Source organism: Gavia stellata, chromosome 2 (assembly GCF_030936135.1).
Source record: "Gavia stellata isolate bGavSte3 chromosome 2, bGavSte3.hap2, whole genome shotgun sequence".
Lineage (NCBI taxonomy): Eukaryota > Metazoa > Chordata > Aves > Gaviiformes > Gaviidae > Gavia > Gavia stellata.
In genome coordinates, this window is record NC_082595.1 from 92,113,247 (window position 1) to 92,132,283 (window position 19,037).

General features: G+C 39.0%; 1 protein-coding gene across 1 annotated transcript in view; it reads left to right on the forward strand.

Moving 5' to 3' along the window:
• Positions 1-19,037, forward strand: part of SNTG2 (syntrophin gamma 2) — a 185,898-nt gene that overhangs the window by 138,676 nt on the left and 28,185 nt on the right. The window contains exons 12-13 of the mRNA XM_059835573.1: positions 8,482-8,553; positions 12,385-12,594. Of these exons, the coding sequence (XP_059691556.1) occupies positions 8,482-8,553; positions 12,385-12,594 (282 nt within the window). The remainder of the gene's footprint in view (positions 1-8,481; positions 8,554-12,384; positions 12,595-19,037) is intronic.

Here is a 19,037-nt window from a genome sequence, read left to right on the forward strand (position 1 = left end):
AAGGGCAGCAGATGGAGGCTCCGCAAGAAGCAGAGGATCCCTTACCCTCTTGCCGCTGGGCAGAAGGAGGGGACCTAAGAGGCAAAGGGGAATGGAACAGGTCCCTGCTCGGGGCAGCAGGCGAATCCCCTCCCAGCCTCCCGCACCTTCTCAGCTGTCCCTACACAACAGATATGGGGCTCTGGAACTTGAGGGCCAGGATAACGAGGATATGGTTGAAAGTACTTCCAGGGGTCTGCCTAGGGCGAGACAGTCTACCCCACGCATCACAACCACCCTAAGACAAAAAGAAGGGTAATTGTCATAGGCGATTCCCTTCTGAGGGGAACAGAGGGCCCAATATGCTGACCAGGCCCAACCCGCAGGGAAGTCTGCTGCCTCCCTGGGGCCTGGGTGAGGGAGGTCACTAGGAAACTCCCTGGTCTGGTACGGCCCACTGATTACTACCCGCTGTTGGATTTGCAGGTTGGCAGCGATAAGGTTGCACAAAGTAGCCTAAAAGTGGTCAAGAGGGACTTCAGAGTGCTGGGGCGACTGGTTGAGGGATCGGGAGTGCGGGTAGCGTTTTCCTCAATCCCTTCATTGACTGGGAGGAACACTGAAAGGAACAGGAAAGCGAACCTGGTTAACACGTGGCTCAGAAGCTGGTGCCATCAGAGGAATTTTGGTTTGTTTGACCATGGGGCGGTCTACACAGCACCAGGCCTGCTGGCAGCAGAATGAGTTCAACTATCCTCAAGGCGGAAAAGGACCCTCGCTCATGAGTTGGCGAGCCTCATCGAGAGGGCTTTAAACTAGATTTGAAGGGGGAAGGGGATGAAACCAGGCTGCCTAGAGATGAGCCTAGGGGTGGCGTGCCGATGTTGGGGGCGAAATTGATAGCCCAGCTCAAGTGCATCTACTCCAATGCACGCAGCATGGGCAGCAAACAGGAGGAGCTGGAAGCCGTTGTGCAGCAGGACAACTATGACGTAGTCGCCATCACTAAAACATGGGGGGACGACTCGCATGACTGGAGTGCTGTGATGGATGGCTATAAGCTCTTCAGGAGGGATAGGCAAGGAGGAGAGGCGGTGGGGTGGCTTTGTATGTTAGGGAGTGTTTTGATTGTATACAGCTCAACGATTGTGATGACAAGGTCAAGTGCTTATAGGTAAGAATGAGAGGGAAGGCAAACAAGGCAGATATCCTGCTGGGGTCTGTTATAGACCACCCAACAAGGACGAAGAAGCCAATGAAGCATTCTACAAGTGACTGGCAGAAGTGTCACAGTCGCAAGCCCTTGTTCTTGTGGGGGACTTCAACTTACCAGATGTCTGCTGGAACTATAACACAGCTGAGAGGAAACAGTCCTGGAGGTTCCTGGAGCGTGTGGAAGATAACTTCCTGACACAGCTGGTAAGCGAGCCTGCCAGGGGAGGTGCCCTGCTTGACCTGCTGTTTACAAACAGACAGTGTCTGGTGGGAGAAGTGAAGGTCGGAGGCTGTCTTGGGCTTAGCGACCATGAAAAGATAGAATTCTCAATTCTTGGCCAAGTAAGGAGGGGGGTCAGCAATGCCACTACCATGGACTTCCGGAGGGCAGACTTCAGCCTGTTCAGGACAGTGGTCAATACGGTCCCTTGGGAGACAGACCTGAAGGGCAAAGGGGTCCAGGAAGGCTGGACATTCTTCAAGAAGGAAATCTTAAAGGTGCAGGAGCAGACAATCCCCATGTGCTGTAAGAAGAGCCAGCAGGGAAGATGACTGGCCTGGCTGAACAGGGAGCTTTTGCTGGGAGAGTTTATGACCGTTGGAAGAAGGGGCAGGCAACTGAAGAAGAATACAAGGATCTCGTTAGGTCAGGGAATTAGAAAGGCAAAAGCGCAGCTAGAGCTCAATCTGTCCACAGTCATAAGAGATAACAAAAAGTCTTTCTATAAATGCATTAACAACAAAAAGAGAGCCAAGGAGAATCTCCATCCTTTACTGGATGCGGGAGGGAACATCATGACCAAGGATGAGGAAAAGGCTGAGGTACTTAATGCCTTCTTTGCCTCAGTCTTTAATAGCCACACCAGGTATCCTCAGGGTATTCGGCTCCCTGAGCTGGAAGACAAGGATGGAGAGCAGAATAAACTCCCCATGATCCAGGAGGAAGCAGTTAATGACCTGCTATGCCACCTGGACACTCACAAGTCTATGGGGCCTGATGGCATCCACCCAAGGGTACTGAGGGAGCTGGTGGAGGAGCTTGCCAAGCCACTCTCCATCATTTATCAACAGTCCTGGTTAACAGGGGAGGTCCCGGATGACCGGAGGCTTGCCACTGTGACGCCCATGTACAAGAAGGGCCAGAAGGAGGATCCAGGGAACTGCAGGCCTGTCAGCCTGACCTCGGTGCCGGGGAAGATTATGGAGAGGTTCATCTTGAGGGTGTTCACAGGTCATGTGCAGGACAACCAAGGGATCAGGCCCAGCCAGCACGGGTTCATGAAAGGCAGGTCCTGATTGACCAACCTGATCTCCTTCTATGACCAGGTGACCTGCCTAGTGGATGAGGGAAAGGTTGTGGATGTTGTCTACCTGGACTTTAGTAAAGCCTTAGACACTGTCTCCCACAGTATTCTCCTGGAGAAACTGGTGACTCGTGGCTTAGATAGGTGCACTCTTCACTGGGTAAAACAATGGCCAGATGGCCGAGCCCACAGAGTCATGGTGAATGGAATCAAATCCAGCTGGCGACTAGTCACGAGTGGTGTCCCCCAGGGCTCAGTTTTGGGACCAGCCTTGTTTAATGTCTTTATTGATGATTTGGATGAGGAGATTGAGTGCTCCCTCAGCAAGTTTGCAGACGACACCAAGTTGGGTGAGAGTGTTGATCTGCTCGATGGTAGGAAGGCTCTCCAGAGGGATCTGGACAGGCTGGATCGATGGTCCGAGGCCAATTGGATGAGGTTCAACAAGGCCAAGTGCCGGGACCTGCACTTTGGCCACAACAACCCCAGGCAACGCTACAGGTCTGGGGACGAGTGGCTGGAAAGCTCCCCCACAGTAAAGGACCTGGGGATGTTGATTGACAGCTGGCTGAAGATGAGCCAGCAGTGTGCCCAGGTGGCCAAGAAGGCTAATGGCATCCTGGCCTGTATCAGAAATAGTGTGGCCAGCAGGAGCAGGGAGGTGATCATGCCCCTTTTACTCGGCCCTGGTGAGGCTGCACCCCGAATACTGTGTTCAGTTTTGGGCCCCTCACTACAAGAAGGACACTGAGGTGCTGGAGCGTGTCCAGAGAAGGGCAACGAAGCTGGTGAGGGGTCTGGAGCACAAGTCTTAGGAGGAGCGGCTGAGGGAACTGGGGTTGTTTAGCCTGGAGAAGAGGAGGCTGAGGGGAGACCTCATTGCTCTATACAATTACCTGTGGCTTGATGGGCATGGTGCTGTGTGGTGTTGGGTGGGTTGGTTTTTGGTGTGTTGTGTTTTTTGGTGGTTTTTTTTGGTTTTGGTTTTTTTTTTAGGTTGGACTTGATGATCTTACAGGTCTTTTCCAACCTTAGTGATTCTGTGAAAGGGGGTTGTAGAGAGGTGGGTGTTGGTCTCTTCTCCCAAGTGACAAGTGATAGAACAAGAGGAAATGGCCTCAAGTTGCACCAGGGGAGGTTCAGGCTGGATGTTAGGAAAAATTTCTGTACTGAGAGAGTGGTGAAACACTGGAATAAGGTTCCTAGGGAAGTGGTGGAGTCACCCTCCCTGGAAGTGTTCAAGGAACGTGTGGACGAGGCATTGTGGGAGATAGTTTAATGGGCATGGTGGTGTTAGTTGATGGTTGGTCTTGATGTTCTTACAGGTCTTTTCCAACCTTAGTGATTGTGTGATTCTTGACCTAAAAGTGTTTCATCTTTTGCCTTAGACCTTTTTAGTACTTCTAGGCAGGTTGGATGCTTCTGTTTAATTGTTAGATAATGTAGCATTCTCTGTGTTCCAGTAATAAGTATTACAGCCACTTTGATCTTTCTTTTCCTTAAGCTTCACTCTTTATATGCATTCAATTTTTTTAAATATTTTGGGGGCACTTCAGATTTCTAGAATCATATTCAGTGTTTGTAGAAAGTCAAAGAGTATGTTATGTTCCCTTTGACTTTAGTGAGTTTTGAAGTGTGATTCTCTTTTACTTGTACTCCATATTCATTTCTCATGTCTAGTCAATCCTTCAGTGCTGATCTCTGAATAGGCATGAAAGTCTTTTACGCCTATTTTATAATTGCAGAATTCTTTTCTAGGGAATAACTTTTCAGTTTGTTGTTTACTACATGTATGTGTCAAAATGAATTTATTGTTTTCTCTCTATTTTAAATCATAGCTTTTTAAAGAAAAATCAATGATTAACACACACATTTAAAGCTGAGTACATTTAGAATATGAGCCTGAACTGATGCTGACATTGCTTGGTCTAACTAAGTAAAACTGGATTTTAGTAGTTTATTTCTTTTTGGAAGTCCACTGTAATGCCTGGTTTTTAAACATGAGGAACTTACGGAAAGTCATGCTGAAGTAAGAAGTACTTCTGCAACACTTAGCACTTTTGTAACTCTACCTACTTATTTTGGTCTCTCATTATCAACTTAAAATTGTAACTTCAGGTTCCTATTTTTCTTTCTGTGATCAGCTCAGTGTTATCTGTGAGTTTACAGATGTGTTATTTTACAATCTTTCTGAAGGGTTTAATACAGCCAAATATCTACAAAACCAGGTATTCAATACATCACATAATGCATTGAGTTAGCTAAGGAGTTGGTTTTACAATAATTATAATAGCTTTCAGGTACTTTTGGTCATAAATTCTTGTATTAGATAAACAAGAATTAAATTGGAAGCTTAGTGAATGCTAATTTGTACTTTCATGTATTTTGACACTATTTTTGACACTTTGTCAGAACTAAATTGATATGAATGAAAGTATGTCTCATTAAGTGTCCCAGTCTGAATATACCTTTTTTGAAACATTTAGTCAAATACTTTACTAAAAAATAATTGTGTTGTTATGCTAGAATAAACCCAAGAAATTGCAATGTATAGAATACCTAGAGGAACAATTCCAAGGGGACATAACGAGAAAAACTTTTTTATTGCCCAAGGAATGTATTTCAGTATCTCATTTATCTTAGTTACCAATCATTACCCAGTTATTAGATGTGTGATGATGGATAAGCCTGCAATAAACTGAAACATCCTTTAAAGCAAATGAAGGATATTGCACTTTTTGTGAACTTTTCTGATTCTTTCCAGCTTTTCTCATTGACTAGAAGTATATGAACTTTTGTGATATTTTTTTAAAGCAATGCGGTCTAGAACAATAACATTTTAAACTTAGATATACTATGATAGTTCTGAGAAAATTATAAATAATGTCAGCTGTCTCTTTGGATTCCAGTATCCCTTTGCAGTGTTTGTTTCCCCTCCTTAAAATCCATCTCAACATGTCATTCGTGTTCTCTTGGTGACCTTGCACACTATGATATTGAGACTGTTTCACTCTTGGCTTTAAGTATGGTAGCCTTTCTCTGACATACACAGTAAAAGAAAATCTTAGCTTATATAGGTGCCAACAGTGATCATCATCACTAGCTATCTCTGCTGAAAACGTCCTAAGAGGTTACAGAGAGTCAAAGGATGAAAGAGATGCACAGCATAATGGGGAGAAGGTTGAAGTATTCACAGTTAATTTAATGGCAACAGCAGTGTCACCATTGTTCATGGTAGCGTCATTAATAGCAGCAAAGAACCCCAACAATTTAAATTAATCTTCAGGAATCAAAACAAATGATATGAGCAAACGAAAGTTCATTCGTGTCTCAACAGCTTTTAGATTATAGGCTGTGTCACTAAATTCAGTTTCACAAACAGCAGCTTAAGTTGGTGTTTATGCTTTTATATCTTGTCTAGCCACTAATAGGGATGAAGGATTCTCCTGCTTTTAACTGCGATAGATTGAAAAGAATCTTTCCCTTCGAGAAATTCAAGACCAAGTAATGAACTAGCCACCTCTAGGCTGTAAGCCTTATTTTGTAAGAAGCATGAAGATCCCTTTTGAGGATCAAAAGTAATGGGCCAAAACCTGTATTATTTAATTATTTTCTTTTCAAAACAGCCATCAAAGTAGAAAAGATTTCCCTGTAAATAAGGATTAAGTAAAGACCTGCAATACTTGCTCTATGTGAGCGTGATTAAATGTATAATATTTCTTTATGAATCGGCTTTATAATACCTCAGTTTCAGTTGTTTCTAAACTTGTATTATTGCTTACTCTTAGCAATAATTAAAAAGCAAAACTCAAAGAAAATATTTAATGAACCTTTCTAGAAGGAAAACAGTAACAGAAATGTAAAAATTAGAAATGCATGACTCTAAAAATTGCTACATTTTATGAAGTGATGGCAGGACAAGGATAATATCTAAAATTGCTTTAAATTAATTTTCTAAAGAAGCTAACATTAGATTTAAATTTGACAAAGTTCCTTTAAAGTAGTACTAAGTACTTTTAAAGGTAGCTATATGTAACGTTTTGAGCTTTAATTTATGGTGAGAAATCGCTTATAATAAAACAGAAGGAGAAAGCATGTAACAAGCTTTTACGTATTCTACTGATTGCATTGTATTCAAGTGATGTTTGTCATTTGATTGTTAGCACATAAAAACTGTCAAATGGAGAACCCTATAATGTAAGTCCCTTTATATCCTGAAAAGATATGGTGATAGAACTTTCTCTTCTAGAGAAAGAGAGGTCTTCAGTCCCATTTGCAATAGGTGATTCATCTCATTTAAATTGAGTCATCTAGAAGTTAAAGAACTAATCTAATGTTAGAGAAACTTGGAGAAAGCACTGCCTTTTTTTCTTTTTTCTTCTTCATTCCCAATATGTTGAAATTCAGATTAGATTATTAAGAATTAGATTAGGTTGTTAAGATTAGATACTTCTGATGTCTAAATTTAGGTGAGATGCTTTCCACACTAAGAAGAAAGAATTCAGGTAAATTCTGAAACACTGCTTTGAAACACATATCTGTGAGGTCTACTCGATAATAATGTTCATTAGTTTCAACTGGAGTGGATGTAAGAGCATATAAGATTAGAAAGGAACTAACACCAAATTCAAATTACTCATCCAACAGAACTCTCTGAAATAACATTTAATAACCAGTAAAAGTCACATCAGTCTGCTCCAAAGTGTTGTACTGATTTGGTTTTCACCATTTATTACCATTTTGCTTAATGGTTTAGAATTTATGATGACCAGGAAATTCAACTTAAAAATATTTTTTTTAAAAATCATGTTGATCTTCATACAAAGCATCAGGAACAAATTTGATTTTTATAGGTGAACTATGTGCTACTGTGAATACAGAGAAAAAGAATCTGCTATTGAATTTCCTGTTTGTGTTTCATCCACAGAAACCAGATGTTTTACAGCCAAATTTTGCCTTGCCTAAGTAATTTAATTGGATTTAATTTTTCTACTTTCTTCCTTTTGGGAGGGGGGATGGTAGCAGGACAAAGTTGCATCTCCCCTAGTATTTTAAAGTTGCTATTAGAGTCACTCAAACACTTACTTCCATGTGCTACAGCCTCAGAGTTACAATTTAGTCAAATTCTTCATATATCTATGCAGCCATTCCTGTGCATTCACCAAGAGCTAGGATTTTGCTCTAAAATATATAATCAAAATAATGTGTATTCCCCTTGTATTTTTCCTGTGTGTACATTCTTTTTTTTCCCTTGAACTACGTAGGCTAGGTACTCTTTTTGAAAGAAAACATGATCACATTATATCATGTGACTAGAATTTAGGGAAAAACTTCAAATGTCATTCTAACTGTCAAATTTTAACAGCCTGTCATGTCAACAGAATAAAGTAATGAAATCAAAAGAAAACAAAAAATATGTCTTTTCGTAGTCATTATTAAGCACACAGTTGACATTCCTCTTAATTTCAAATATTGCAGTCACATAGTCGTTTTCAGTTTTTAATGTAAATATTAAGATACTGGTGCCCTAGTGTATGTAAACTCAAATCTGAATTTAGGAATGCGTCTTGGTCTGTTGATTGTGAGATATTTTTTTTTTTAATTGAGACACAAAGCTGAATGACTTTGGGTTTGAGACTCTGGGTTCTCTGTGTTAGCATATTGGAAAATAAATATGCTTGTGTAACTCACCACAGAGATTACAAAGAAGTTTCCATCATACTGTAGTAATAATGGGGAAAAAATAAATGAAATTATTTCTTTTAGTTATAGTAAGACAGTAAGACTCCTGTAGGTGCTGTTTCTGTAAAAATTGAATGCTATTTGACAGTCTTTTCTAAATGCTGTGTATTAAATATAGTAACGTGCCTATATTTAGAGTATCCAGTAGAATATTGATGGGTGAAATGTTTTTATTTTTTTTCATCTGTACATAATTTTAGAATAAAGCATGTGGTGTTAATATTTTCTTTTGATATTATAGGTAAGCACACTAGACTGGGTGCGAGCTGAGAAAATCTATAACCTCTGTGAGGTTCTATTTAAAATTCACAAGGTAGGTTTACTAACGATTACAATGATATTATTTAGTAAAGAAAGCTTGCCTTTTCCTGTTAATGATAAGCTCAAGTTAATCTTAACTAAGAGTAGCTAACATTCAAATAGTAATCTGTTGTTAAAAAAAATTATTTATAATGGCTTGTGCATTAGCTATGCAAGAGAATATGGAAAATGGATTAAGCTCCAAGTGAGCAGGTTACTAAAATGCTTCCATATTGAAGAAATTTTTCAGTATTAGAGCTGGTTGTATGACATACAGGTGAGACACACAGCTAAGCATAATGAAGCTGGATATTGCTTTTTTCTTAGTGGCTCAGATTTTTAAGTGAATGTGATGAAGAATGCTTTTGCTGTAATTCCTGGTCTATATAAAGATACTTTTATTTAATTTCAGTAATTAGAAGTATAAAATTTTGTCCCTTTTAGATCATGTGTAATTTGCAAATATTATAGTAGGTTTTACCTTACAACGGGCAACATGGTGCATTTGTGTACCATAGAATTCTTCATTTTTTTCCATCATCTAGAGACAGTGTCTGACTTACAGAAGATATTTTCTAATAAGTTGCATCAGATAGATTAATTTAGTTCTCTACCAGCTAATCACAAACTGCTTTGCAGCTGAGGTAAGGCTAGAGGAGAGCCTACTTGCCCAAGATAGTAAAAACAAACATATTATCAGGGGGAAAAAAAAAAAAAAGGACAGTCTTTTCAGATAAAATGCTGTTTCACTGAAGATTCACAAATCAGCTTTAGTTCTCACCAACTGCTGTCCTGTCTGCTGTTCCTCCTTTGACCATGTACTAATGTTGCGGAGAAGGAAGGTTGTTGCTCTGTTACCTGTACAGATCCTGACTTAATGTTGCGCTGAAGGAGAACAGCTTAAGTTTCTTTTTTGGTATTTTTTCTGATGCAACACTGTTATTCAGGACAATTTACAGAAGGAAGAGTGAAAAGAAGAAAAAAAAATTCATAGACCTGACAATAACACTTCATTCACTTCATTCCCCTTTACTGCCCTGTTCAGCATACGTGAGAGTTCTCTGTATCACAAAATGAGTATAAATTCTTCAATGAATGGGGAGGCAGAGAATTTCCATGTCCTGACTGCTCGAACTACTTGTCCCAAACTGACTTTCAACAACATAGGCATGTTTCCTACACCAATTTTGTTGACTGTGATTTAAAAAAAAAAAAAAAAAAATTGAAAACGTGATGAAGTTACAACCAACAGAGCAATGACCAAACAGAAGTTGACAGAAATCTAGAAAAAATAGCTCTGAAACATGACCTGACATCTGCATTTTCCAGAGATATCTGTTCCATTAGGTGGCAGCTAAAAGAGCTGATGTCAGCTGTCAGCTTTGCAGCCCATCGCTGCCTGATTTTTCTCTGTTGTAATCCTGCTGTCCCTGGGCAGGGGAGGAAGGTTCCCTTCTCTAGCAAAAGTGGGGAGAGTTAAGGGTCTTGGGCAGTGCCATGCCAGGAAAATTGCAATCCTGAAGTTCAGGTCTTGAGCTCAGCTCCAGAGCACAGGGTGTAGGAGCATAGCCATATTTTTGTGGGCATAGCATTATTTTAATGTGACCGTGTCTCCAGCTGGGTACGCGTGGGCAACTTCGGGTCCTGCCCATCATTGAGACAGCAGCAGCAAGGGGCAGAGGCTCTGTCCCAGATTATTTGTTCTGCCTCCCTATTCTTTTTTAAAATTTACTTTTTCCTGATAAATAAGTCAGGCAGCAATGCAATATATAGCCATTATGCCTTTTGAAAAAATTTTGCTATGGTTTGAGTTTTGGGTTTTTTCTCCTTGAAATCTTATTAGTGATTTGAAACTCAGTCCTTCCTCGAATATTCTGGTAATTTCAAGGACAATCTATCCTTAAAGCAAATTCTGTGATACTTTTTCATTAAGAAAAAGAAGTGTGAAATAAACTACCCAAGATTCAACTCTTTAGTGTTCTTGACATTTTTAATAAATGAATGCTTAATTGCTGGTCTTCATGAATACATTAGCTAAAGTGCAAAAGCTCAAATTCAACACTTTAACCTCTTTCCTGTTGTTTTTTTTGGTATAAATGACAATGAGGCAAACTGAGCAAATCCAAAAAAGATAGAAAAAAATCTTAAGAGATTAAAGTTTCTACATTGCAGACTGAAAGATGGAGTTTATGTTGCAAAAATTGCCTTTTGGGGAGGGTGTTCTTAAGGATTTTCAGAAGCTGGTTAGAACTAGTGCAAAGCTGTGGTGGAGAGTGCCATTTTTGACAACAAAGTGCTGTGTACCCTGGTAGCATTATGTGCTGCCTCTGAGGTCCCCCACAAAACATCCGTAGCTTAACAGACTAGACTTGAGTAAATTGCATAAGGTTGCATTTGGCAGCTTTATGTTATTCAGTAATTCACCAGCACAGGCAAAACTTTCAGTTCCCATCTGAGTATTTTGATCCTATTTGTGAATATGAGAGCAGTACACAGAGGAGGGTGTGCTAGCAGAGCATTTGTTTCCTCTGCTTTTCATCACTGAAAAGTGGATCTTCACCGCTGTCCTGCAAGGGCAGTTGTAGGTGCTTCTAGAACAGGAGGGACACAAGACCCTGAACGTTTAAGCATTTATTTTACATATATTGGAATATTTTACATTACATTTGGAAGCTCAGATTCCAGTTATCTGTTTTCTCGTGCATGGAGTTTCAACTATAGCCTCAATAGGCTATGATGGACTATTAGAGGTTCTGAAGAAATAAATTCTAAATCTTTATAAGGCTTATCCTGACTACAAGATTCTAGGACTTGGGTACCACTGCAAAGCTGCGTTCTGGTCTTTTCAAAGCCACCTAAGTGGCTTTGACTGCTTTTACCTCAGATCTGCTTGACCAGAGTCAAGTCTCCTAAACCTAACCTGGAGTGCTAGAGAAAGAAAATTCTGTTTGCAGGTGACTTTAGAAAATAAGAACTAACGTTCTCTTTGCTAATTACTTTTTTGTTCTTTCAACCTTTTCTGCCCCATGCCATCATAGAGAAATGGAGATAGGAAAGTGCCCAATCTGATAAATTGAAATTTAAAAAAATTCATAATTTGGAAATTCAGTCAGTGAAAGTACTCAGATGTATAAGCAGTAGCTTTTTTATTTAATTTTCTTTTTCTCTATGCTAATCAATGAAGTCTTGAAAGATTAGGGAAGTTTCTTGTAAGAATTTCTTTTCATTTACAAAACTTTCTGTTACAGGGATATTTTTTATTATGAAAGATTAATGTGAAGTTTCTCTTCTTCATCTTGAAGGTGATGGCAGTATCTCACTTCACTGCCCTTGTAGTGGGAGAGCAGCATCGGCAGCTATTAGGCGAAATTTGAAAGCTCACGTTGTCATTTCCAGAATTAGCCCTTGGGTGCTTGATAAATTAGTACATTCCTTGGTGTTTAGCATATTGGAACCCAATTAGAACAGAGTAGTTATATTCTCCTGTAAAGCTGGTACACAGCTCTTGAAATGTATTCAAACAATTCTGGGATTTCCTTCCTTTTCACTGTAAAGAATACATTAGTACAAGCTCCTTTTAAATTATGTTTGTATTGCTTAGGTAACTTTGACAGCATTTTGGAACTGCAGAAGTAGCTCAGATTACATGATACAGGGTAAAGTGAATAAGAAGCAAAGAGAGAAGTCTTTGAAATTATTACTTAATTCTCAGACCATTTCTTCAAGGTAATTATTAAGATAATGACGTAACATATCCAAGTACCCATCACTTACAGAAGACAATGTTACTTTAACTGTTTGTTTTTGCTAGATGAAGAATCACATACTGAAACATGTCTTTCAGCTCTGGCTTGCTGATGGTTGCTGGCTACAAGCAAACTTGTATTTAGGTATTCATCAGGACTTTGATCTTGAAGACCAGAGGCCATATTGTTTCAGTGTTATGGTTGGACATGGCAAGAGTCATTATTTCAATGTAGAGCTGGGCAGCGAGTTGGCAGTGTGGGAGAAATCATTTCAAAGAGCGATTTTCTTGGAAGTTCAAAGAACAGGGGTAAGTAATGAATAATTTAAATCCTGGACCCATTTCATCAGTAAAATAAATATAACAAATTTTTAGATAATTTATATGTTTAATAATTGCATCAGATTGATGTGCTCCATGACTAAGGATCTGAGTACACTTTAATACACCGAAGGCTTCTGAAAGCTTCATCATCACATCAATATTTATATGTCAATGACTATGTAATAACAGTCAGTGAGCGTGTTATGACAGTTTGTAAATTGGAAGTTGACCTTGGTTATAACAAACTGGAAATTAATACATTTTACCACTGGAAAACCATTTCTGTGGAGATTCTTTAGTCAACCTTGAACAGTTTCTTCCAGAAAGCTTATTTTCCACCTACATAAGGTAAATTTGTTATGTTTTACATAATGGATCTGTTTTCAAAGAAGAAATACTTTGTTCTTACATTGTTAATTGTAAATTGGGATTGTCCTTGTTAACATTGGAAGAGTTTGAAGAGTCAGCGTAAAAGTGAGAGGAAAGTTTGTGATAGTCTTAAATTCTCAAAATTAAACATCAGATTATCACTTTCTACTGGCTAGTAAAATTCTCTCAGGTCAATTATTTTCTCAAAACTGAGGGTGCATTTCCCATTAGGTGGTTTTAAATTTAAGATCGAGATTCCTGGTATAGTTGTCTAAATGTGGATGTCTGTTAGCATTGTTGTGACTAAGCTCCCATTAGAATCAGTGAGTGGAGTCCAAAGAATGATTGTGCTTATCCTAAAGCAGATACTTTCTTTTAAAGCAGGTATTTTGTGGTATGAAGACAGAGAAGATAAATTGATTTTGATTTAAGTTGCAACTTAAAGCACCTCTATACTGTTACACAAACAAGTTATTTGCCGAATATCTAGATCCATACTCCTAAGTGAACTGGACCAGTGGAATGGGAATGTATGCATTAAAAGTATAGGCCTTCTCCAATTAAAAACACTGACACAGTTTAGCACAAATGAAAGCTTTATCTGGTATGTTTGGGTTTGCAGGGACCTCCTAAAGATGTTTACAATAGCGAGAGCACTGGATCGCAGCATTGCATTAGCACAGCTTGCAAGGAGCAGGAGTCCTAGCATAGGCGTTGAATCAGCTCTTCTAAGTTTCCCAATCTCTGGGATTCTAACGAGGTTTGCAGGTGCTTGCTTAGAACCCTTCCAATTGTCTCTTCAGACTGATAAGGTAGCAAAAAAGATTTTGTAATGGTGATGCTGTTGCATCTGCACTTCTGAGAAGGAATGCATTTCTTCAGAAAAAAAATGTTTCTTTCTGAAAAACTGCTGGGCATCAGGGAGGGATTAATAATCCATATTGAGTAAGCATGAAGTATTTTCTTGCATGAACTCTTCAAGAAATTATGATACGACTGTTTGACCAACCATTCAGTGATCCTATTTATTATCCATATAAAAAGCAGATAATATATAGTTAAATTTAGGTGTAACAAGGGTGGAGATTAGCTGGTTCTGTAGCTGATTCAATTTCTGAATATTTATTGTTAAATCTCAAAACTTGTTGTTCTTTTACAACCTAACAAGCTTAAAAATTAAGGGATGATTCTTTGCTTGTGCAGTGATCTTTTGTCATTTGAGTCCAACAATCTTCTAGACTAATACCACACAAAAGACGTTAATATTTCTTCCAGATGTGGTTTAACCTATCTGAAACCTCCAGGAGAGGCACTCAGTTAAAATCCTGGTTACAGTGCTTACGTCTCTGTATGTGTGTTCCCACATCTTAATTTTCTCTCACTCAGTTGCATACATTCAGGATTGTTGTAAACCACTATGTCAGTAGGATGCAAAGCACTGCAGTCACTCTTCAGCAGTGAAAAATCTTTTTACTCCACTATTTTCTTTCTTCCCTCAAAACATAAACGCTTCTTTTCAGAAGGATATCAAGAACAGCATGAATGAGGTGCAACTTAAAATTACGTAGATTATTTCAAGCCATAAAAAAAGAACTGGCATTTCAGTATCCAGAAGATTGAAGGTTGTCACCAGTAGGTTAGATTGTCCATAAAAATTCTTTTGGAGAAGGACCATAATTGCAGTTGGAAATTCATTTTTATTCATAAATAATTGGGCAAGATTCATGGCATGTGTTGGATTGCACTGTGTCATTTCAGCCATTCTTATTTAAATGTGGCTTGGTTCTGTTTACTGTTGAGTGTCATTAGGATCTTGTCTTTGGCAGGGATGTTGTTAACCTTATCCTGTACACATTTTTATGTTTGGTCTTTCTGTAAGAAGAACTGTATTTCTGAGAAGATTCTGTCCTTACACAGTTCATGAAAAGAAATGTTAAGGTGCAATGGTATGTTCAAAGGTGCTTTTGAATTTTATACTGCCCATGTTGTGTGGTTTTTTTATACATTTCTTCTGAAAATGGCAGCAGTGTTAAATGACAGAAAGAATGCAATAAAGCAGGAAGAAATCCCCCTCACAATTTCGTTCTCCTTTCAGCTATCTTAAAACCCTATTTCAAGCTGCAAATGCTTACAAAAAGGAGTCTACTGAGAAACTGTGAAATTCAGTGATCCTGATATAGCGAATCTATTTACAAACAATTACAGCAAGCAAACTTATGTTAAATGCATGTGCTAGAAATATCTATGTTTTCTTCCTGTAAAAATATTGTAGTCACTGAAGGCATAATTTGGACAGATGGGGGCAATAAAAATGCAATAGAAGTAGGACAGAAAAGCAGTTGAAAGGCAGAAAAAGTGCTGTTAAAAAAGTATTTCCATCAGGTTGGTAATAAAAGTCAGCATTGCAATGGAGGAGGATAGGCAGTGAAGTCCTCTCAATCACAACTAGAAGTTCAGCCATCTCTTACAAATACCAGCAAGCCTCTTTGTCTCACCTGGAACATCCTAAACAGTGCAAGACCAGTTAATGATGCTCAGATTAATAAATTTTCTTTTTTTTTTTTTTTTAAAGCTTTTTTACAGTGTAGGCAGTCTTCAAAAATAAAAGGCTAGCACTTTTTCCAGATCTCTTACTAATTCTTTGACCCTTCAGGGTAGTCTGGTCAGTACTATGGGATTTTATTCCATGTTTTTTCAATGATGTCTTTTATAAGTGTCTTTCTCAGCATTCTTCCCTCTCCTCAAAATGTTCTTTCCAAAGGAAGTTACCTTGACTTATCTGAGTCTTGGATATGATTGTTAAATTAATGCAGAAACATCTTGATAGGATGATTTGGATCTTTGGGGTCTTCAGTCTTCTTCCACAGAAGGACAGAGAAGGATATTGCAATAGTATTTGGTAGTGAACAGAGGAAAGAGTGACAGTAATACATTTTACTGTCAGCTGGGCTAACTGTTTTGGTATCTTAAAACTTTGTACTTCTTACATGGATGGCAGAAGACAGAGAAGAGAAATCTGTTTCATGAGATGGAAGAGCTCTCAGGACACTGAAAAGAACATGCAGGAGGAAAATCATCTACTGCAGTGTCACTGCAGTTGGTGTATATAGTGAGGAGACATGGTTACATACTCTCCTCAATTATCTAGCTACTTTTGAATATGAAAGAAAGTAAGTTTTCCCTTCATGCTTCCAGCTGTGAGGCACATGCTGCAAGCTCATTCAAATCCTCATACAGCTGAATAACCTAGTTTCATGAAACCATTTACTTTGGGCAAAAAAAGTTGTTTTAATATGAGTTACTGCTAAAATTGAAATAGGTCAGAAGTTGGACTCCACTCAGTCATAACAGAATAATCAAGAAGTTTTGCTGCATGGTTATTTTCTGTGCTTAAAGCTAAGTACTTCTAGTGAACTTCTTTTCATTTGTTCTGTAACTGATCTTGACAGACAAATAAACCCTGGAAATAAAAAGACAATATATATTTGTTGAGGACAGGGATATGAATGTATTGTGCTAAGAGAAATGTTAGCAGTAAAATTTGTGTTCCTGGAATGATACAAATTCCTCCTGTGAGGAATATACATTAAAAATAACAAAAAAGATACTTCTGTTCACAAATGTTGTAATAATATTTCACTTAAATGCATGTCATGTGAATATTACTGGCAATCCAAAACCAGTTTATAATGAACCTAAATATATGATGCAATTATCCCTTGTTTTCCTTCTTTATATTTCAGTTAACATGTATTTGCTTCTGTGGATGTTTTATCTTTTTGTATGCATTTTTAACAGCTACTTATTTTCCTAAGAGTTAACAACAAACCATTCTCTATAGTGAGATTCTTGATGCTGAACATGTGAGCCAGACTGTCTCACTGTGGCTCAGAATTGCTTGCTGATTATGTCTGTTCCTGGATAAATACAAAAATAATTATTTGGAATAATTGTGCATGCAAACATGGAGCTTTGTTTCTATAGGATTCCCATTTAAATTTTCTTTACACAAATATTGTGCTGCTAAAACACCATGATTAAAATTCCTTAAAAAAGAAACAATAATTAAAACAAATGCAATTAATCAATTCCTTTTCTGTTTTGTAAGCAACAATGAATTCCTTTTCAATATTGGTTGGTCCGGCCAATCTTTGTTCCACACTTAAGAAAGATGACACACGTGAGAGCAACATATCTTACAGTATCCTTAGTTCACCATCTTCCTGTTCCAGACTTTAACATTTCCTTCTATACACTGTATGTTCTTCAGGATGATCTATATGAAATGCCTGAGGAGTCTACAACCACATTACTGATGATCAAAACAAAACAAAAAAATCACATAATTATTTTGAAGAACTGATTTACAAAATATCCTTTCCTCAGCTTTGTATCTCTTTCCTTTTTTGCTTGATGAACTATCTCTGATTAAGTGTCTGGTCCTGGTTACTTTTTGATAGCCTGTCTTTTATTCATCTTTTTTCATTTCCTTGTAATATCTTGTCACAGATTTTACCAGTTCATAATTTTTAATTAATTTCTAACCTATTCAAAATATTCTTGTCTGAGAAAGATGAAGTTGCTTTCCTTGAAACATACATTGTTCTTTATACAAATCTTTTCAGAATCCATACCCTTTACAGGTTTTGGTTTTCACCTCTTATTTTTCTAGTAAGGTTTTATAATTTATGGTTTATGGTTTTCTTTATAAAAGTTATCCATGTAATGCTTCCCTCTCATCCCTCTTCCGCAGCTCAGGAAATAATCTATGCAATCTCCTTATTCCTACAACTGCTTGCTGTTTGTTCTGGACTGTTACTTAATCTTACATGTGTATTTCTGTTAAAAATCCTCTGAAAGCATTCACTAGAACTAATGGAAAACACACAGAAGTGAATAGGTTGCTTCCAACTCATTTCAATAACCTCTCCAAGAGAACAGTATTTTCTCATAATTGTCCTTTAAAAGCGTTCAGTTAACTATATTGCATCAAATATCAATACAATAGTGACTGTATGCATATGTACTGCTTCCTAACCTGTCATAAGCAATAATTGGTTTATAACATGAAAGGTGATGCTTATATAGGATCATAGAATCATAGAGTGGTTTGGGTTGGAAGGAACCTTAAAGGTCATCTAGTTCCAATCCCCCTGCCAAGGGCAGGGACACCTTCCACTAGACCAGGTTGCTCAAAGCCCCATCCAACCTGGCCTTGAACACTTCCACAGTTGGGGCATCCACAGCTTCTCTAGGCAACCTGTTCCAGGGCCTCACCACCCTCACAGTAAAGAATTTCTTCCTTACATCTAATCTAAATCTACCCTCTTTCAGCTTAAAGCCATTACCCCTTGTCCTATCACTACATGCCCTTGTAAAAAGTCCCTCTCCAGCTTTCTTGTAGGCCCCCTTCAGGTACTGGAAGGCTGCTATAAGGTCTGCCTGCATGCTCCTCCAGGCTGAACAACCCCAACTCTCTCAGCCTGTCCTCATAGGAGAGGTGCTCCAACCCTCTGATCATCTTCGTGGCCCTCCTCTGGACTCGATCCAACAGGTCCATGTCCTTCTGATGTTGGGGGCCCCAGAGCTGAATGCAGTACTCCAGGTGGGGTCTCACGTGAGCGGAGTAGAAGGGGAGAATCGCCTCCCTCGACCTGCTGGTCATGCTTCTTTTGATGCAGCCCAGGATACAGTTGGCTTTCTGGGCTGCAAGCATGCACTGCCAGCTCATGTTGAGCTTCTCATCAACCAACACCCCCAAGTCCTTCTCCTCAAGGCTGCTGTCAATCCATTCTCCACCCAGCCTGTATTTGTGCTTGGGATTGCTCCGACCCATGTGCAGGACCTTGCACTTGGCCTTGTTGAACTTCATGAAGTTCGCATGGGCCCACCTCTCAAGCCTGTCAAAGCCCCTCTGGATGGCACCCCTTCCCTCCAGCGTGTCGACCGCACCACACAGCTTGGTGTTGTCGGCAAACTTGCTGAGGGACCATTCAATCCCCCTGTCCATGTCACCCACTTAGAGTGCTGGTCCCAATACCAACCCCTGAGGAATGCCA